Below are 22,031 nucleotides of genomic sequence, written 5' to 3' on the forward strand. Positions count from 1 at the left end.
CTCCTCGTCTCCGGCTCGGAGGTGCCGTGCCCCGGCTAAAGAGCGAAGCCAGTGCGAGCGAGTCTGCCCGCGCGCGGAGAATCGGGAGCGCGTGTGTTACAGACGGGGCGTGCGACGAGCGTGCGGGTGCGCGTGTGTGCTTCGTAAGTGGCCGTTGGAAGATGTGCGTGCGCGTGCAACGAAATCGGAAGCGTCGTACGACGACAGGACGCCAAGTACGCACGCCGACGAACACAAGTCGACGTGACCCCGCGACCGCGATTTTTCGCAATCCCTCTGATCTCGTTTTTACTGCCTATCTACGTCGTCTCTTCTCAAAATCCGCCGTCGGTTGGCAGATGCGAGCGCGTTTCTTCAACCGCGACTTCTTGACTCCCTCGCTCGTGAACTGATGACAGAGATCATGCCGGAACAGTCGGCATGATCGTCTTCGGCGCGAGCGCGAAACTCCTTCCAAAACTTTTGGAGGCGAGGAAACTCTCGGACCGCATAAAAGAGCGCGAATCGAGTTGTGTCTCCTCTCGAACTCCACGCCACCGCTACACGCGCGCGTGCGGGTGGTGAGACCGTCGATCGGGGGCGAATGATGAGACACGCGCGCGAGTGACACAAACATGAGAAACGCCGAGAGGTTGATTTTTCCTCTATCCTATCTCTTTCCCGTTCTCTCGCCGATTGAGCTTCACCGGAGAACGTAGGTCCTCTTTTGCCGTTTCGAAGAGAAAATTAGCGCGAGAACGAAATATGTGCATCTCCGCTCTTCGTGCAAAGAAAAACATCCGAATTATTGCGGATTTTATGCAACAGCGCTCCTTATTAACGGGCGCGTTATAAATCGCTGTTATCATCATTCGTGTCACGTCGCTTGTACACGCGAACGACGACGATAATAAATTCGGGATGAAATTGTCGCGCTAGCTTTGCGGCTATTTGTTACGCGAGACACTTGGAAATCTATCTCATTCGAAATATGATACCGAATGTAAAACATTTTCCGTAGTCTAAATTCCGAAACTGTGATAAATCGTATTCTCTCGGGAGCTCTGTAAAATATAGAACGCGGACGCAAAACATTTGATGACAATTCGGCGCGGGAAGCGCATTTTCGCACATCATTTGCGATCGGTACAACAATTGGCGCTTATTTTGAACCACACAATTATTTAAGTCGGTAAATAATTTCTATAGATTTTCTCTTCCTCACAATTACAAGCATCGCTTCGGATTATTTTCCCGAAGTTCTTCTCTGTTGTCGAGATGGATTGCTCGAGATTGCATTGCTTGCTCGCGCTCGGTGAACGTGTGCGACGAGCGTGTGCCGGTAATTCGACGAAGCGCGATCTCATCTCGCGGTCGAATCCCCGTATGTTTGGAGTCATGAGTTACGAGTTTCGAGTTTGCATGTGTTTAGAGCGGTCAGAAAAAAAAAAAAAACGTCTCTCTTGGATTCCTATGTTTAGATTACCGGTCTCCTTTTACGAGCGAGACTCTCCACCGACGACGGTGGTGGTATTTTGAGAGAAAGCGCGCGAAAAAATCGATCGATTTTTTTTCTATTCCCGTGCACGATTAGTGATTTGTGGCGTGCGTGTTGGCGGGAGTGCAAACTCTTTGCTCTCGTTCGCGGCGACCAAATGCGCTCGAAAAGGAGACCAACGGATGGATACAATTGTAACGGAGTTTATACACGTGATCTTATACGTTGTCTCTCTCGACGTTTATAACAGAGACATAATGAAAGGACGCAACAAAAACAAAATCTGCATAGAAACGTAGATGACGTGAATAAATATAGCAATTAAAAAAAGCTACTATATGTTACAGGAGCAATCATTATCTCTAATAACACTTTGTATAAAAAATATGTACAATAACACGTTGTTACATACGAGCATAATGCCATTCTTGAAAGATGACATGTATAAGAGAAACCGCGGATTTAAAATTTATTTATATTTTTTTTTTCTGATATGATAATTAGCTGTTTCGTGACAACTCGAACGACATGTGACAACAAGCTTCTATTTCCTGATCGCGAAAATCTTGATTTGCGAACGTGGCAGAGACACGACGGTGACGTATTGATCTGATCTTAATCGAATAACGCTAGCCGTGTTTTATTTAAAGCGTGCGTCTAATGCGTTTACTACAAACGCCGTTTCTAATTTACGAAGCTCGCTTACGAGATCGGAGCATGAACGTTCCAATATATATGTATATATATATATATATATATATTGGCGTTACCCTCTGCGATCGTCTATTATTTATCAACGGTGATATATTACTTCCGTCGCTTTTCGTGTTTTCTCTTTAGCAAATATCCGAGATATTTGGTTATACACCGTTATACAATTCACCTCCAATTATTCAACTTGACTGACCATTAAAAAGTATCGCAAATTTATTCGCAAAATATCCCGGAGGAGTATTTTTTTAAGCCGCGCGCGTGCGAAATTGTGACGTATCGATTTAATTGGTTGACTTGCTTGCGCGATCATCTTAGACGCAAATATCGGCGAAAAAAAAATTACTGTTTGTTTTTGTTTGAAACAAGTTAATTTTGTGCAATTATTTAAATTTCTCAATTCTCGCATCTTTGACATTTGCCGACACGATGTTTCTAATCGCCTAATGTGGCGCGATAGTATAAATATTTTTCGTAATATTCTCAGACGCTTTTGCAGAAAACCTCGTGAGAAAAAGTTTGGCGGATAAAAATCTGGCGGAGAGAGTAAAACGCCGACACAATACGTGCGTAAGAACGCGTATATATATATATATATATACATATATGTATATACGATTATATGGCATTAGTACTTTACCAGGGGTATGCCTGAGATGGCATCTTAAAGATACACAAGTCGGAATGGCATTGCATTACAGTCTTGTGCTTAAATCCGAAACTGTAAAGAACGCGGATAATAAACATTTCGAATGATCTTGGAAAAACATGAAGGAGAAGCGGATCGTATTAAAGTATGATTTATAGATGGGATCATCACACGCGTCTCACGGTTGCGCGATTAAATATTCTCGGAAATGTATTCGAGAGACTCGAGAAATTATTTGCGCCTCATCCCGACCGCGCGCGCGCGCGTTAAAGTTGATATTTAATTTGTTTATTTCTTCTTATTAAGTTTTTGTTTGTTTGTGAAAAGCGCGCGATATATCTCCTCCCGATCGGAATATTGACTCTCCGAATCCATCCGTGAGAGCGATCAAATCGGAGAAGAAACAACTTTTCCTTCATCGTCCAGGTGCCTTCTCGTACTACATTGGCGTTTTCGTCGAGAAAACAGACTCGCTCGACTTCGCTTGTAGCAAAGTGCAGTCGCATATACGTAAACGCTAAAATAGAATAGCGCGCAGAACGTCAAGCAGAATTTTACTACAGGCCTCCTAATTTCTTGCTTTTAGTCCGGTTTGATTTTCGAGCCCGCGCGACTCGAGGCACGCCGGCGTGAGCGTTGCAACGCGAGATATGTATGTGGAGCTCGTATCGAAGCGGGTGTTTCGCCTTTGAAGTGGTTGGCGCGTTAATTGCCACGGAGTTTTCGATCGTTTTGCCTTGCCGAGCCGCCTTGCCGGCTCGTGGCATTAATGGGGTTCTCGGGGGGAGGAGAGGAACACACACACACAAAAAAAAAAAAAATGATGAGTGACCTCTCGCGTGTCGGTTATAAATAAAGCTCCGGGGGCCTCCTCTCGAGCATTTCGCCGAGACTTCGCAATCCCCCCGTGTACGTACCTCGTTGTGTGTATCCGCCACTTGTCTCAATCTCTCTTCTCGTATCATTTGCGATATTCTTTATCGCTCGGCCGCATCTGGAAAAGGTTTCATTCGCCGAGCGAGCGTAATATTTATGCCGCGCTTGCCGCTCATTTTTGAGAGCGGAGGAGTTCAAATAAGAAAGACGCGACCGCGGATATCCGCTTCGGGGACGACGCTAAATATTCAAGATTTAACATGATTCGCGCGTACTCCCATCGCTGCGCGAGATCACGCAGGAAATTAGCAGTCATAAGTGCCAGGACGAAAAGACGATAAATTGATATTGTGTGGATGTTTATTTTAATACCTCTTTCTCTCTTAGAAAAAAAAAAAAAAAAAACAGGAAGACAGGATATTATACAGGATATTATTATCTTAGATGTATCGTTTACGTATTAACATTTACTTATATATTATTTTTTGCATATATATATTGTATATGTTAACTTTTCTGTGTGATATAATTTTAATATGTATGTTTGTAGAATTATTCTCACGTTTTTTAAAATAATTTATTTTATATTCTCTCTTATTCTCTTCGAAAAGAAAAAGAAGCACGTGACGTTGTGTCTTTAACACGTAAGAAGAATTACACGCCGTGAAATATCGAATTTACATTTAGCTTCCGAAAGCCTCGTTAATGTCAAGCATAGACCGTTCCTCTATGTTTTGTAGCATTTGATAATTTTGGCACGTTTAACACACACACGCGTACACGCACGCACACACACACACACGCACATACATGTTTTCCAATTTCATTCCACAGTCGATCCGTTAAAACATCGGCAAAACGTCCACGCGAGCAAGCGCGGAAACAAGTGTAAAATGTTTTATTTCCCTAAAAACGTTTCAACTCTAAAATGGTTACAGCGAGCGCATCCTATCTTGGCACAGGCCCAAATACCACAAGTTTGCCGAGTCAAAGGAAATCCTTATACTTTTGTAACACCGAACAAAGAAATGCCGGAAGGGAGTGGATAACAAATATATATATGTATATATATATATATATACGCATTTCTTGGCTAAAGAAATTACTTACTCCCGCGAATAAGTAAAGAGTAGTTTTCCAAGTTTAGCGTCGTACATGCATATATGTACGCGACAATTTTGTCGATCTCGTACAAATTCGCGGAAACGACATTTTATCTCGAAACTCGGCGCGCACTTGATCTTGAAATTGTTCCCAAAAACATATCCGGAATACAATGCAAACTTACACGAGAGCGCGCGACAATTGGCTCGTAGATATTCGTCAGATTGAATTAATTCGACGCGGTGGAAGAGTGCGCGCAATTAAATGTTCTTCGCGATCACAACTCGCGCATCTTCTAATTAAATTCGGATTTGCACGGGAAAAGCGCAGCAAAATTAAATTCTTGCGAGAGAGCGGTAAATTTATTGCGCAATACGTAGTTTTTGTCAAACAAAAACAGAGATGATTAACGAGTGTGTCCGTTAAATATAGATAAATATTCCTCTTTACACAAAGAGGCACACACAGTCTTTCCGCGTTTCCGCTATGATCAATTTAATTAGACTTCCGGTCCTAGAAGAGGGGCAGAAAGCTCACTCACTCTCTTGTTAATGCGATGAGTCGCGACGGGTATTTTCGTGCGCTTTCCCCGAAATTTTCCGCGCAAGAGAGACACGTCACAATCCGTTCTTTCTTTGAAAGATGATGCTACCGAATTGGACGATGACAGCCTTGGAATTTCGATATGCAGTAATGTCAAGTCTGCTTTCAAAACAGAGCGGTAGGAAAGGTGAGAAATTTACGTTGACTTTATTGCGATATTAAAAAAAAAAAACAAAACAAGAGACGGGAGGCGCGAAACATATGCACGAGAAAATCCGAGAGAGCAAAGTGCATCGCGAAGAATTTTCGCTCGCTTCGGCGTCTGACGAAAATAATCGCAGCGGAGAAGAGAGTTTTTGGTAACTTTGATAAAGACCCTCGTAAATGTTTAAATCCGCGTGCGCGAATGCGGCATCTTGTAATTTACGTACACAGAGTGTAGAACATAAAATAAGAATCTGAAAACAAATTTGAAAACAAATTTTTCTCCTCAGAATAATCAAAGAGAGGATCCGGGCGCGGAGGTGAAACATTTTTAAGATTTAACACATTTCGCCACTTTATTCTTCGAAACAAATTCGCGAATATCGTTGCGGTTGCTCGCTAACGAGGTCACTGAGATATTCGTGTATTTGAGAGCAAATATATATTGAAGATTACAATATAATTGTAAATAAGAAAAAAATGCGTGAGGGAATTAGTGTCACGGGAACGCACACGTATTGCTCGAAAATGAACTTCTGTTAATGCCGATTGCACGTGAGACTCGACGGAGACAGATAAAAAAAAAAATCGGTTCGATGAAATGGAATAAATTTGACGGAAAGGAAGGTAAATTATTTTTCTTTTCGCGAGAAGATCGCCGGGGAAGTGTTCAGTCGGACAATCGTCCAGAAAACTGAACTAGACAAAAAAAATGACAATTACTTAAGAGGACGGTTTTATAGAAGTAAGAAAGAAGACTTGAAGTGATGTATACATATATATATATATAGCGAGAAAATGGTTTTTCTAGATTTTAATCGGCTAAAGTAGTTTGAGGAAGTGATCGCCAAAACAAGTGGTATATTTTTTCGACGATACAAAGAACATTCTTTCTATTTCTACTCTTTTATTTCTCTCGCAAAAGCAGAAATGACCGCAAAGACAATGGTCAAAGACGATGAAGAAGTGTTCGAATGAAGTGAATTTTAGTCACGGAGAAACGGTAGACTAAACAGGAAAATATTAGCGTGTTTTTTTTTTTTTTTTTTTTTTATTTATTTTCAAGCAAGATTCGCGCGTCTTTTGAAATCTCGAAAGTGAAAAGCAGAGAATCTAGAGAAGTTGCGTGACTGTGCGTGTTACAAAAAATCTCACATTTCGAAATCCGGAAGCTCCGCGGAAGATGTGAGGAAGAAGAAAAAGAAACGGCGTGAGGTCACATTCCCGGTTTCCTGGAGAGAACGTTGTTCGGGAAATCGCCGAATTCACGGTCGCCGTTTTTCGATCTTACATTTGTTCGGTGGCAAGATGCTGGACATATTTCGGGGTCTGAAGAGCCTTATAAAGATCTCGCACATTCACATCGACAGCGCCGTGTTTCGCTTGCATTACAGCCTCACTGTGATTCTGCTGATTGCGTTCTCGCTGATCGTCACAACTCGTCAATACGTGGGCAACCCAATCGATTGCATTCACAGCAAAGATCTGCCCGAGGACGTGCTGAACACCTATTGCTGGATACACAGCACGTACACGATTATTTCGGCTTATCACAAGAAAGAAGGCGCGGAAGTGCCTTTTCCCGGCGTCGACAATTCGAAGTCGTATACTGACGCCGAAAGAAAGGAGTACAGATACTATCAGTGGGTCTGTTTCATGCTGTTCTTGCAGGTATCGATCGCTCGTTAACGTTAATTTTCCATGTGTGTTTTGTTCTGTGTGTGTTAAATTGTTTTTACGTGTTAATTATATATAAGCGCTCATTCATTTTATCCGTTTAGTAATTTACATAGTGTGTTAAATGCATGCGCGGAACATCGCACAAAAAAAGAAATTGTTACATATATATATATATATATATCTAATATTGTTATATTCATTATACCGCACGCGTGACCTTAATTTATTTCTTCTTGGAAATGCGTCAAGACAGAAGGGAGAACCTTGAGCAACTTACGTTTCGGTATCAAACGTGCACCCGGCTCTTAGCGTTGCGCTTTTCCGCTCGTCCATCAGCAATCGTTCTCGCTAACGACCTACACGTTCGCACTCGCGAAGGCTTGCATCTAGTCCATTGCCAAGAAAGAAACCTTAAACATAACAATGCACTAAACTTTGTCATTGAGAGTTACTCATGTGGTTCGTAGCCTTGACGTCTTAGTTCGATTAGACTCTCTCGGTTTGCTTCATCCCATCAACCTCAGACAGTTAAATAATAATCCGCTTATTAATCTGAATAAAACAATTTCCAAAGTCCAAGATTTACGTTGTTAGCAAAGAGCTAAGCAAAAGCGTCGTTACGCATAAATTTATGCGCAATTATGTGCCTCTTTTGCATATAAATATCTTATCAGTAGATATACAAGGTTGTCTGAAACATTTTGACAAAACCGAGAGTAAATTGAGTGAATCTGAATTCGAAAAGTTCATGCACTCATTTTGCAACATTCGCGTTATTGATTGAGTTATTAATTGATTGATTAAAATGGGAGCGAACGAACACGCGTGATCCGGACGCGTCTGTAGACGTGTACGATTTTCAGTTGCGAAGAAAAATGACTTATTCTCACGCAATGTTTTAGCAACGAGAAACGAACAAGCTAGTCGAGTGTCTTGTGACGCAGATTCTTGCGATCAGCTGATTTTCACTGAACATCACACGTGCGTACAAATTCCGAACCATCGCTCATTGGCTCGCTAATTGATTAAATTAGTAACTCGATGTAAATAGCGAATTTTGCAAAATGCTAAATCATTTTTTTTTATTTGGATTGACCCAATCTATTTCCATACTTTGGCTTTGTCAAAATTTTTTCTGACACTCTGTCTATACCACATTTTCTATAAGTAACTTACTGGCCTGTTCGTATAAACTCTTCCGTTGTGTGCTCGCTGTTATCCATCATGATTGGTAATTTCAGATCAAGATACGTAAGATAGATGTTGTGTAAAAAAGTTTTAAGGAGCGAAACGGGTTAATAATGGTACGGGGCGGCGCACACCTGAAATAGCGAATCCGTAGTATTTTTCTTGTGCTCTCTCCGCGTTTTTCTTTCATGCTACTCGCATTGATGTCTCAAAATAAACGCAGTCTACAACACACAGCCAACGCATCTCTCTCTCTTTTTACAAAAGTTTTTTTTTTCTATTTCCCTTCTCCTTGTTACACCGGTTTTTTTTCGCTCGGCGTCTCAAAACAAACTACATAGTTTACAGCGACTACTCGCCGCCTTTTTTTATTTTCGCTGATGTATTTCCTTGCATTTCTATTATTATCGTTGAGCTAATTTCGTTACTCGACGAAACAATGACTCTCGATCCCGCTCGCAGATGTTTTATACTTGCTATTATTATTATTTTGTTATCTCATCGTTTGAAATTGCGGGTCCCGCGTTATATCTCGATTGCTCAAAAAATAAACATGTAATTGTTTTTGTTATAAATTTTAGGAAAATAAAAAAAGAAGAGTTAAGAAAGGTGGAAAATTTAAATTCTATAAAATTATATGCCTTTTATGTGCTTCTCATTCGCGATGCAATTAGATCGATGGACTTATTGAAATCCATCGCACTCGGTGCTGCAAATATCGCGTTCCTTGTAACGCAACGTGAAAAGAAAGTTCAAGAATTATGTCAATTTTTTATTTCACGCTTAAACTGATATATTTATAAATTTTTCTTTCAACATCTCAATATGATACTGTATGATTTAATGGCGCTTTAAAGTTTATAGTACCTCAAATATTTTACGATCTGTAGCGCTATAAACGTGTGCGTCATTACAGAGTCAATATATGATGTACTTTAAAGAACATTATAATTTATTTCTTTATTGAGTTTGACACACATATACACACACGAAGTACTTTTAAATGTTACATGTGCGCGCGTGTGTCTGTACATATGTACACGTATGTATTCACATATACATATGTTATTTTTATTCTATATAACAATAGCATTATCAATATTAAACAGATAAATTTTTATTATTTAATTAAATATTAAGTTATTTCGAAATTATTTTTAAATATATTAAAATACGAGCCAATCCGCTGGATGTACGTGCAAATATATATATTTTTTTAAACGTGTAAATTAATATACACGGAGATACGCGAATTAAATTCAATTAAATTCAATTCGAATTTCAATTTGAATTAACGTCAATTTGAAAAATTTTTGTTACTATATTGAAGTTTTTATTAACTTGTTTCAGATTTAAAAATAAAATTAAAAAAAAATGAGAGAATCGAAATCTCTGTTTATTGTTATTGCTTATCGAGGATTAGCGCTCGCTGTAAACGTGCCATAAAGCGGCATGTTAGATTGCGGATAATACACTTTCAGATACAGTTTTGTCGATCATCCCTTCGCTAAGCATGCCGACTCAATGCAATATAGAGACTTGCTTGCAAGATAATATCAGTTATGTGTTTAGCATCGAGGTCAAGAGATACCTCTCAAGTCCAGCCAGTCTTCTGACAGCTTGCATCCAAGTCTCACGTGTATATTTTCTTCCCGATTCTATTTATCGTCTCTACAATTGTTTCTCTTCCGTGATTTTTTACTTTGTTGAAAAAAACTCTTTTCGATTCGATTTTACACAACGTGAAACATTTTGTCACAAGAAGAAAAAATAATAGCTCATCGGATACACGTGACGAACGCGTGTTTAAGTGATGTCGGATGAAAAGAGATGATGTGCGTGATGGTGCTTATCTCTCTCTCTCTCTCTCAAGTGTGTTCACGCAATTTTCGTAAGATACACGTGTACGTGTGCACGTGTATTTGTTTATAAATAAATACGCAATTTGTTTTACACGAAACAATTTCGAGAATCGATTTTGTTCAGATATACAAGAAGAAGCGTGGCAGAAAACATAGTGTCGCGACCAAGACGTTTCAAGAATCGAGACATAATCAAGCGTGTGTGCGGATGGGAGACAAAATCCGAGAAACTTCATGCGTGAACGAAGAAAAACGTACATCGAGATATCTCTGAAAAGAGGTGAGAAAAGAAAATAAGAGAAAAGATCGGAAGAAGCGACAGAAGTAAACGAAGGGAGAGAAGAAGCCAGACAACTAAACAGTGTCGTGTGGTTTTTACGACAGTTTGTTTGTTCAAAATGTGCACGACACGTCCACTCTGTTTTCGGTCCAATTCGAAGCTCGCATGTGGCTCGATGAGAACTATACGGGTGGTCTACGTGGATGAAAGTTTTTCGATATAACAAATTGTTCTTCTTTTTTTTTTTTACAGCCTTTACTTTTTATTGTTACAAAATTATAATTTTTGTATCTAATATCTGGTCTTTTCTTAATGGAATAAATCAAGAGTTGTGAAATTATCGAACGAACACTTCATCTGGAAGCAATTGCAAAACCTCACACACAAATTGTGAATAAACTCGTAAAAGAAGAAGAAGAAGTACATTCATTCGTCGCAATTATCTGGAATTCACACAAACAACGGAAAGAGAATAATATTCCGAAAGATATTAAAAAGGAATCTCGTTATATTGTTACTGAAATCAGATCTTTGGTCGGAATTTTTCTAACAACATGCCGCTGATGCTGAAAATGATCGATTTGTTCGGTTCGTTTCGAGCGCTCTTCAAGCACCAGATCGCTGAGGATTCGATGATATTTCGTCTGCATTATCGCGCCACGGTGGCCGTACTGCTGGCCGGTTGTCTCACCCTCGCCTGCAAAAGTATATCCGGCTCGCCGATACACTGCGAAGCACCCGGCTCGGTGGACAAGGTCGTGCTAGAGACCTTCTGCTGGCTTCACACCACGTACAGCATGGTGCGCGCGTTCAACATGAGCATCGGTCAGGCCGTGCCCTATCCGGGGGTGTCGAACAGCAAGAACGAAGGGTTGCACGGCCACGCGCCCCATCCGCTGGTCAAACAACACAAATACTACCAGTGGGTTATCTTCCTTTTGCTATTGCAAGTAAGAAGAGACGCGTCATCTTCTAATTTACATAATATTATTAAATCATTATCGAAAGAGATTTGTACAACTGAAACGTACGTAATGTGCGCGCCCATTTCAAATTGAAACAGTCTGGAGAAAAAAAAAAAGAAAATTGCAGGTTCGCAGAACAAGAGCGCGTAAGAAAGTTTATGTATGTACCTACCTACCTACCCTGCACTACGCAGCGATTGCGTGGTATTCGTTTATCCGTGATTGATAATCCTTGTTCGTAATGTCAATTTATAAATAGATTACAGATAGTCGTGTTCCTTTAAAATGCATATGTACCTTCGACGCTATCTTCGATCTGTACCTCCGCCTCTCGAGCATTACTCTCGACTTCTCTCTTTTCCTTTCTCTCTCTCTCTCTCTCTCTCTCTCTCACTCTCTTTCTCAAGCCTTTATCGTCTATTTATATATCTAAAGTTCGCACAACTTTTTCGATTTTTTGATCAATCGCGCATCCACCTTTGATTACGCAACTCATTATCCGGATATGTTTTCCGAATATTCTTTGACACACAAAACATCCATTATACATACATACACTGTCACCGCTGCGTTAGCTAGTGACAGTAAAAAAAATTTGTATTTAACTGAACAAAAAAGTATTAAAAATAAATAATACACGGAAATAAGTATATAAAATGTGTATCAATACACAAATCTTATATTGTTCTCTCTCTTTTGAAATTGATTTCTCTTGTATTATTGTTCACATCATTTGATGTGCTTGATTGACGCATAAGTTACACACATTTTGAAGTAAAAACATTTACAACTAATCGAAAGCTGTTTCCTTGTTGTGTGTTAATTTTACTCGTTTTAAAAGTAGCTGCCACACTCCTTTGTTTGCTTTGTTCTCCTTATCTCGAGAACTTTCCAAGTTTTATTATCACCGTGTTTAACTAAATTTATTCGAAGCAACTATTTTTGCTAACGTGACACGTTGCGTTTCACGCGTCGACCACGAGTAGCGCGAACCATATTACGCGATTCGTTCCTTTCAAACAGTTGTTATTCACGTTTACGTATAATTACGTGCGTGAGTGCGTGTGCTTTTGCTAAAAATTGCCGTACGTATTACGTACGGCTCTCTTCTGTTTTATTGAGACAAAAAAAAGATATGTATATGTAAATACATCCATTATTCATAATTTTTTGCTTATTATTATTCGGTACAAAAATTTGAATTTGCAAGAAATATCATTGTGTAATTGTTTTTCAATACTTAAAATTTACATAAACGTTGCATTAATAAATTACAATTTGTCACTCTTGTACGATCTCAACATTATTACACGTGGCACTGCAAAATACAATATACAGAGAGAAACACACACACATACATATATCTAAACTCAGAGACGACGAAAATAATCGCGAGTCAATTGTTGGACTCGGAGCAATGTATTAAAATTTCCGAAGCGATGTCAATGCACTTATTAAGAATACGATGCGGGAGTAAACCCTTTCTCATGGTATATAAAGCTTTCTGGCTTATCGCCAGGGGTCTCGGATCGTTTGCTTGGCGTAGTATACGATCGTATATAGAGATACGTGTGTACGCGCCCGGTGTGTGCCCCCTTACGATGTGTGCTGGCGAGAGTTCAGAAAATTCGAAGCAAATTGCAATTTGCGGAGGGGTCTGACACAGACTCTCGGATAATTCTTAATGAAAGTAGGCGGTGCTTTTTGCAAAGTGTGTCAAAACTTTAAATGGGTTTCTGTAACGCGCGTTTTGCTTAGCATACGCATTGTTTCTGAGAAATGTAGAAACAGCACATTATATTTGGCTTAATGACAAACATTCTCATCTCACCTGCGCGACAATAAACTTTTATCGCGCGACAAAATATACGATGCGCTTTTACACGCGCTTCGCGCGAATATGATTTCACATAATGTGTGTGTTGCGTATATTTAACTTTTATGTTCGCGCAATTACACGCACACAAAAACTTGCTAATTAAATTACTTGCAATACCTTGCAGATCGAGAAAACAACATTTAATCATACTCGACATTGACAATAACAATTAACAAAATTTTTGCTTTGATGTTTATGTATATTAGGCTTTTCTTCAGAATACGGTGGCCTGATTACGCTCTTTTTTCTTTTCTTGATAAGATTACGAAGAAACGTAAAACAAACTTGCGTGTCGAACCGATTGTGCGACGATTTACAGCTTTTAGCATTATCGCGAGACCACATCTGCATGCAAAGAGCGAAGGAACACGTTTGAGAGCTAAAATAGATCTGTTCGCTTCTTTTCTCTCTTTCTCTCTCTTTCTCTTCTCTCCAGGCAGGGTCGAATGGAACCTTATTTCATGTGCCCAGCTGAGGAGAGAAAGAGTTGAGCATTTGTATATCCAACTTCTAATATTGAAACTCTCGTACATTGTACTTATTCATAACGTCATAAAATATATACGGTGTAACGTAATCCAAATGTAGTAATGTGATAATGCGCGCGATATCGATGAAGAAACGGCGATTCGCGAAATAATTGAATTCCGTTGCAAAATACTCATCCCCCGTCGAAAGAAGGGGATGCGCCTTTAGCAATTTTTTACAAGTAAAAATTTATACAAAGCAGATCTCTTGTGTACGCGCGTCGCAATGTTTTAATGGTTTTAATCAACGGCGTATGGCAAGAGCACAATAACGATAACTCGTTTCGCAAATAATATAGCGTTGCGCGCTACGTTATACGTAAGTAGATCCGCCCCCTCATAGATCTTTTTCTCTTTCTCTCTCTCTCTCTCTTTCTCTCTCCGTATAATATATCAAGTACCGGCCGATTCGTTGGTATTTATTCACTCAGCGCTTTGCTTGCAGGCGATCCTCTTCTATACTCCGCGGTGGCTCTGGAAGGGGTGGGAGGGTGGCAAGATTCATGCTCTTATGATGGATCTCGATATCGGGCTCTGCTCCGAGGTAGAGAAAAAGCAAAAAAAGAAAATGCTGCTCGACTACCTTTGGGAGAACCTTCGCTTTCACAATTGGTGGGCTTACAGGTATTACCTGTGCGAGGTCCTCGCGCTGCTAAATGTGATCGGTGAGTAGGCAATCAAACTTTTCTCTTTTAATTCGCCGAAATACTTCGTCATCAATGTTCGGCTTGCTCAATCCAATCGTCAACGTTACAAGATTTGGAAACACGCAATTTTTCTGTTGTACGCAATCAACGCTTACAATCTTACACACAAGTTAATTAAACTTAAAAAATAAACATGCCCGAAGAGTAGTTCATTTTTCCACTTCTAAAGATTATGTACATGTAATATTTTTTTCCACATTATATTTCTTAATAACATTAATTTTATAATAAATATAAATTTTCATTATTATTTAATTCTTAATTATTTCATTATTTTATAACACGAATTTTATAATATTATACTTAATTACACTTTTATGCGTGATTGTAATATATTTAATTAATGTATTACACAAAGCCGGTTCTTTGATATGCATATTAAATTGTCGTATTGTACAATAAAATGTTTAATAACGAAAATAAATTAACTTCATTTTGGTTCATATTGGTCTACGCGCAAACGCGTGGTGTATACGTAGGTGTTGTAAGAAAAACATACCTATATAATGAATAATGAATGAATGAATGAAACGATTCACACGGTAAAAGTTGGCAGCGATACAGCTGGCCGACCACTTCGGTATCAAATGTTTGATTAGATGCGTGATAATTACGTAGCTATCTATCTGTGTACAAATCTATCTGTATTTATATGATGACTCGTCAGTTTCATGCGATCGCGTTGCGATCGAAATTATTCGAAATTCGACGCGACAATTTTGTCATGAATATGTATAGACATGAATATACATAAGTATATAGAATTTACATTGAGTTGAAATATGTGGAGCAATTCACAATAAATCTAAGGTGTTTAATTGGTATAGAAAAAAAAAAAATATATATATATATAAAATAACATAATATGCGCGGAGTGATTTGCATAAGGTTTATTTATAAAGAAAAACATACACGACTAATTATGATATATAACTTTTGAAGTGTATGTTTTCTTTATGGTAAAAGAGTCAAGTTTATTTATTTTGTTTTAATAAATAAAACGCTTATTATTTCGTAATAAGAGAGAGAACATAATACGAGAACATGATATTTTATAAAAAAAAAAAAAAAAAACGCGGGAAAAACATTTGATAAATGACGAGAAAATGTGAGGCAACGAGCCGCATTGTCGCAGGTCAGATGTTTCTGATGAATCGCTTCTTTGACGGCGCTTTCTTGACCTTCGGCATCGACGTACTCAAGTTTCTCGAATCCGATCAGGAGGACCGAGTGGATCCTATGATTTACGTTTTTCCAAGGATGACCAAGTGCACATTTTACAAGTACGGTGTCAGCGGGGAAGTTGAGAGGCACGACGCCATGTGCATACTGCCTCTAAACGTCGTGAACGAGAAGATCTACGTTTTTCTCTGGTTCTGGTTCCTCTTCCTCGGCGTGCTCAGTTTCTTTACAGTTTTATATAGGGTTAGTAATTGATGAAAATGATTTTTCCTAAAATATTAATAATCGATCTACTTTTTGCGATGGAATCTCATCTGCCGCAGGTCTTAATAATATTTTCGCCACGCACAAGGGTCTACTTATTGCGAATGAGGTTTCGTTTGGTACGGCGGGATGCCGTGGAGACAATAGTGCGTCGCAGCAAAGTCGGCGATTGGTTTCTCCTCTACATGCTGGGCGAAAATTTGGACACCGTGATATATCGGGACGTAATGCACGAATTGGCGAACAAGCTTGCATCGAGGCATCATCACGGCTTGCCGGGAATAAAAGGAGAAATTCAAGAAGCCTGATCGAGGTAATCTTGTTTTTTTTTGTGTACAAATATATTTGTTGTGAGTTAATAAATTATTAATTTATTTCTTGACCGAAAGATTAACATTCAGGAAGTGAATATCTAAAAAAATACAACATATATAAATTGCTTATTGTCTATACGCTATATGTCTAGATAATTATATATATATGTCTAGATATTATATGTTAGATATTATATGTTCCATATAAATTAAAATATATATCAACATAAGATAAATTAACACAAATCAGCCGAGCATTCAAAAAAGCATTACAAATCTTTTCGGTACAACGCATATATTCTGATTGGTCGATATCTTGTCGGCTACATCTGATAATTTCATTTAATTTTATGTATGATGACCTTTAATCTCTATGTATCGGCCGTAGAGACATATTCGGCGGCCGTCGATCAAAGTCGACTATAGCACAGAAAAAGTTAAAGATTTATTTTATACACGTAAATATTTTGACATAACTCAAACATTGATCAAACATCAACATGTATAATTAAACAGTAAAATGAAGAATACAATATTATCTTTACTAACAATTGAACTTATATTAAATTTGTTTTTATTTTACATTTCATTATTCTCGATTTTTTTTCTAATTTTCTCAACGGTGGATACGAACTCAAAAACATCTTTCGTTAAGAGAACTGGTTCTTCAAACGCAGCGAAATGACCACCACGTGGCATATAATTAAGGTGTACCAAATTAGTGAATTTGTGGCGAAGAAGGCTCCTCGGTTCGTAAGATATCTCGTGAGGAAATACTGCGTATCCCATTGGCACAGTAACTGGTAGATTCATAAGTCTCAAGGTCACGTTACCAAAGAATTCGGAGTAGATTCGAACGCTTGTCGTGAACGAATTAGTAATCCAATAGAGCATGATGTTATCCAAAAGCTCGTCCATGGTATATTTCTCGAGCAGACCGCCGTCTGCACGAAATTTGTACTTCCCGTTCGTTCCGGTGCTAAATTTTTCTATGATATACGCCGCCAATCCTACTGGCGAAGCTGCCACGGCAGTGCCTATGGTGTCTGGCTTGGTGGCTTGTATGTGAAAATATCCCGATTCCTTAAGCAAGAAACTTAGGTGCTTTTTTAAGGGATACATCAAGTTGTAGTGTTCCTTCTCGACTATGAGCGATGGAATAAAAGCGCCGATTAATCTCAAAAGTACATTAGACTTGCTAAAATTCATACACATGTTCACATGAATTCCGAGAATATTGTTCGGGAAAAGCTCGGCTAAATGCTTGACAATAACGGAACCCCAATCTCCACCTTGCGCGTAGAACTTGTCAAATCCGAGACGCAACATGAGATTTTTGAATATCACAGACATTTGTGCCGGACTCAATCCCGGTCGTACAGCTGCTTGCGAGAAAGCATATCCCGGAAGCGATGGCGCGATTACTTCGAATACGAAGTCCTTATCCGGGTGCGGTGACGTTAGCAAGGGAAATATTTTTTGAAACTCCACCACGGAACCCGGCCAACCGTGAAGCAGCAACAACGGAAGTACCTTTATGTTTTTTTGCTCTGTCGAAATATGCGGTTTTATGTGGTAAAAGTGTATGTCCAAACCTTGCACATTTGTTATGTACTGAGGATACTTGTTGAGCAGCGTCTGTCGTTCGGTCCAATTGTATTTCTTGTGCCAATATTCAAGAACCTTCTCCAAACTATTTGTGTTAGTGCCGTAGGTCCACGCGGTGTTTTCGAACGACGATACCAGCTTTATCCTTTTCGCAAGCCGTTCGTTCAGATCGTCGATTATTGATCCAGGTACGTCAATTACAAAGGGTCGTATTTCTTTCGACGCATCTCTGTTCTCTTCCGGGCCCCAAAATATTTCTGGCAGATTCGGTATGTTCTTGGTTTTGGAATTTTTATAATAGAAAAAACAACCTACTCCAACGAGCACAACAATTGTGATTATCCACATTGTATGTTCTTCTCGCTTCGTATATTCTTCGTCGACGGACAAAACACGACTAAACGGGCCCTCACTACTACCACTCTGAGAAACGTTGTTCGTCTACGTATACAATAATTTATGTAAAGCTACAGGAAATAATTCATGAAAATGCGAGTTTAACAATACACGATTCGCAACAAGTAACGCCGCGTGACGGCGAAGACTTGAATTTCTTACAGAATAACAATGTTGATATATTCGACAATGTATCAGTATTTGGAGATAACGACGTGTATTAGAGTAAAAAAGTTAAGAATTAAACACACGTGACAAATTTATATGTACAAATTACGCTAAACAGTTTCGAAGCATAGTGTCACAAGAACTATTAGAACAAAGATAGTGACCGCGTCTCTTCACTTCAGAAGTGACTGCACATAATGAAAGATTATTGCATAACGAAAGGAGCAAAAGCATGTTAAAAAAAAAACTCGGCCGAATTGGAAAGGCGACGGCACAGAAAACCGGAAATTTCAGGTTCAATTCCTGGCCGAAGAGTTTATTTTCCCAATACGGTAGAAAAAACATTTTGTTATACGAACAACGTTTCGTATATATAGCGATGTTTATATTCATTATATTTACATGTATGTTCGGATGATAGAATGTTCGGATATTAGGATTGTTCGGATAATGAGAGTTCGGATATGGGAGTCTCTACTGTATTTTAAAATTAGTTTATTTGTTTAAAACAAGTTTTTCACGAAAAATTTTATATTTATAATCTTCTTACAAATTTCTTCTTTTTTTTCAAATCATTCACATTGTATTTATATTTTCTAGGAAGTAAAATAACAATGTAATGCTCGGTATCGAGGAAATAAAAAAATAAAATTAATGTTTATACAAACAAGATTATACGGAAGATAAAATTACTGCTTATAAAAAAAAAATATACCGTTGATAATACGCACACAAAATCGTATTGAGTTATTTCCTACAACTTTTTCACGCATTCAGTCGAATGAAAATAATTATAAACGTACGTACGTAACTTTTAAGAAAAAACATTTATTATTTTTTATTACTGCTATTTCAATGTATAGGAAAAACTTCGAACAGCTGTTTAAAATACGTGATCGGCGCTACTTACTTGATAACTATAATAGCATTTCAAAATGCACACGATATGCGTCACGGCATCGTCTTTTACATAATGCTATAAATAATTGTAGCTAAAATTTCTTTTAGTTAACGAACTTAACGACAAAAAGAAAGAGAGAGAGAGAGAAAAAGAGGACGTGGCCTGCGACGTCCGTAGATCAATTGAGCGTGTCTGATACAATCTACGCGATATCGCGCCATGAGTTGCACAATTGTTGTTGCAGGTTGCCTCGGAAGGTCGGCACGCTCGATTCGATGCCGCAGTCATTCCGCCCGTCTGCATCGCGTAACAGTCGACACATCCAGAGACGCAGGACGTGCGATCGCAGTCAGAGTCTGAGAAGACAGGTCGGGTCTTCCTCGAGGATTCACAAATCTGGTCTCGTCAGAAGACGCATCCGCTCCTCCTTCCGCCAACTGTTGCTTCTCGAGCTCGAAGCAATGCGACAGCGATAGTGCCGGATGCCTCGCGGACATGTTCTCTTTGTCAAAATAACGATGAAGACTTGCAGAGAGGAAATGAAAATTTTAATACATACGAGGTAGTAAGAAAACAAAAAACCAAAAAAAAAAAGAAAAAAAAGAAACACTTTCGAAAATTGAAACCGATATTATTTCGACGAGTCGATCAGAATTCAGAGATATCGCCGTTCAGACGGTAAATTATCACACTTTTGTGTTTATAGAAGACGATATTCCGTCGAGCGTGTGTTTTACAATTTATTATTATTTCGATGTATTTTTAAGGCAGAACTGCGAATTAATTAATAAGTTATTAATAAATATATGGTTTTTATTTTACTTATAAGAGAATATTGCATCTCCTCGTCCAAATTAACGAGCATGATTATAATAATATTTTGCGTAACAATAATGTTAAAAAAAAACAATTTGGATTTGATCATCCGAATGAGGAAGACGTTAAAGACAACGTGAGTTATCGATTATGCGATTTTCTTTCTGCGTTTAGTTTTGTGTGCGTGTGTGTGTGTATGGTGCGCGTGCATTTGTCTGCATACCTTAATTAAGATTTAATGCGCATTCCACGAACTGTATATTTTTAATCTTTATACCTTAAAAAGAATGAAAAAAAAAAATATATACATATATATTACACGATGAAAGAACGTTGAAAATACGACGGCTGTAAAGGTGCATTTCGCGTCTTGTAGCACCGAACCGTCGAAATTATACCGGTTTCAATCCTTGCTCGCTCTGGGCGGATTCAGCGGTGGAAGCGAACGAAAAGACGGAGACGCATATCGGCGCGCAATGAGAAAAAGAGCGAGTTCGCGCTCTCGCGACCGGGAAAATATCGTATTTTCCTTTGGCATTGCCATCGATACGAGGGGAGGGATATGCGTTTAAAAGATATAGTGACATTCGATTTTAAAAGACACTTGGAAAAACGGCGGTGCGGGTTCATCGAACGGATGAATCGCACCGGAGATCGTTGGCTGAAGAGATTCTTGCGCCTTCATGTTGCTCTCGCATCGCCAAAAGACAGAGACGGGGATCGCGAAAAATAGTTGAAGCAAAACGAAAGATAAGACCGAAGCACACGCGGAATAATTCTGCTCTTGCAGAACGTGGGAGGCAAATAAATAATTTGTGCTTGACAATAACGACAAAAATTATCTGACGATTGTATTGACAAAAAATTGTTTTTTCTGGCATAAAAAATTCAATTATAAAAACTTTAATTGAAACAATTGAATTTTTAATATATTTTGATTGTGATATTCTATCTTTTATTTGTTTTGTTTTTTTTTTTTTTTTCATGACCGCAGTGCGAGAACGGCTCCGAGGGAACAGAGTAATTCCGTGCGCCGGAACTTTTGACGACTTGTAATATGTAGTTTTAAGCGCTGTAAGAACGTCCGAGATAAATTTACCACGTATAATTGTAATCGAAATAAACATTTTCATTGTGCGTTACACGCACGTCTCGTAAGTGTAAGCGAAGAAGGAGTTCACGAAAGGCGGAAACAATCGCATACAAGGTCTCTATATACAAAGTCTCATTTTGCGTATTCGTGATGATAACACACTCGGCACAGTGTGTGCGCTTATTTGAAAAGTTTTGGAAATCTGTCTTCCCCTCCCCAAGAGAAGAAGATTATCTTCTTTTGCGATAACGAAAATGTGTGCGAATTGTCACACAGAAAACGTAATTATTAAAAACGGAAATTGTTCGTCATTGTTACACGTCGAGCTCTCATCGATTGCGAATTTATCCGCGTTCATACACTGCCATCGATCGCGATACGATATTACATTTGCTTGTATCTGTCGCTTCGTTCTATTTAAATGAAGTTGAAAGCGTGAAATACTTAAATTTTGTGATACCGATTGATTACAATCCGGAACTATCTGTAAATTGTGTAATGTTGTTTAATTTCATTTAATTCTACAGTTTACGATATATCGTTCTCAATAATGATAATAATATGTTTTTGAACACATACATAGGCGTTTCATTAACACACACACACTACAGGCTATCAGTTTTAACAGTTTAACTCT

General features: G+C 38.7%; 2 protein-coding genes across 9 annotated transcripts; one reads left to right on the forward strand and one right to left on the reverse strand.

Annotated features, from left to right (window-relative positions):
* The first annotated feature begins 94 nt into the window (after positions 1–94).
* Positions 95–20,306, forward strand: LOC109855275 (innexin shaking-B). 8 transcript variants are annotated; one of them, XM_020429350.1, is made up of 7 exons: positions 95–694; positions 5,460–6,309; positions 6,493–7,235; positions 14,391–14,610; positions 15,788–16,077; positions 16,158–16,411; positions 19,730–20,306. In XM_020429350.1, exons 3-6 carry the CDS (start codon positions 6,873–6,875, stop codon positions 16,404–16,406), a joined length of 1,122 nt encoding a protein of 373 aa, XP_020284939.1. In that variant the 5' UTR covers positions 95–694; positions 5,460–6,309; positions 6,493–6,872; the 3' UTR covers positions 16,407–16,411; positions 19,730–20,306. The 8 variants fall into 8 exon arrangements, with proteins under 8 accessions (XP_020284939.1, XP_020284937.1, XP_020284941.1 ...); XM_020429348.1 differs by having other exon boundaries at positions 5,460–5,547; positions 6,376–7,235; XM_020429352.1 differs by having other exon boundaries at positions 5,460–5,547.
* Positions 16,574–18,470, reverse strand: LOC109855274 (juvenile hormone epoxide hydrolase 2-like). The gene has a single exon (XM_020429345.1). It carries the CDS (start codon positions 18,366–18,368, stop codon positions 16,992–16,994), a length of 1,377 nt encoding a protein of 458 aa, XP_020284934.1. The 5' UTR covers positions 18,369–18,470; the 3' UTR covers positions 16,574–16,991.
* Positions 20,307–22,031: the final 1,725 nt, after the last annotated feature.

This window comes from Pseudomyrmex gracilis, unplaced genomic scaffold (assembly GCF_002006095.1).
Source record: "Pseudomyrmex gracilis isolate BER0280 unplaced genomic scaffold, ASM200609v1 scaffold_86, whole genome shotgun sequence".
Taxonomy (NCBI): Eukaryota; Metazoa; Arthropoda; class Insecta; order Hymenoptera; family Formicidae; genus Pseudomyrmex; species Pseudomyrmex gracilis.

Excerpts from the sequence above, each read along its gene's own strand:
- LOC109855274 (XM_020429345.1), bottom strand. The coding sequence starts at position 18,368 with ATGTGGATAATCACAATTGTTGTGCTCGTTGGAGTAGGTTGTTTTTTC.
- LOC109855275 (XM_020429350.1), top strand. The coding sequence starts at position 6,873 with ATGCTGGACATATTTCGGGGTCTGAAGAGCCTTATAAAGATCTCGCAC. Across the intron at positions 14,611-15,787 it reads CGCGCTGCTAAATGTGATCG|GTCAGATGTTTCTGATGAAT; the intron begins GTGAGTAGGCAA and ends GCATTGTCGCAG. Across the intron at positions 16,078-16,157 it reads TCTTTACAGTTTTATATAGG|GTCTTAATAATATTTTCGCC; the intron begins GTTAGTAATTGA and ends CATCTGCCGCAG.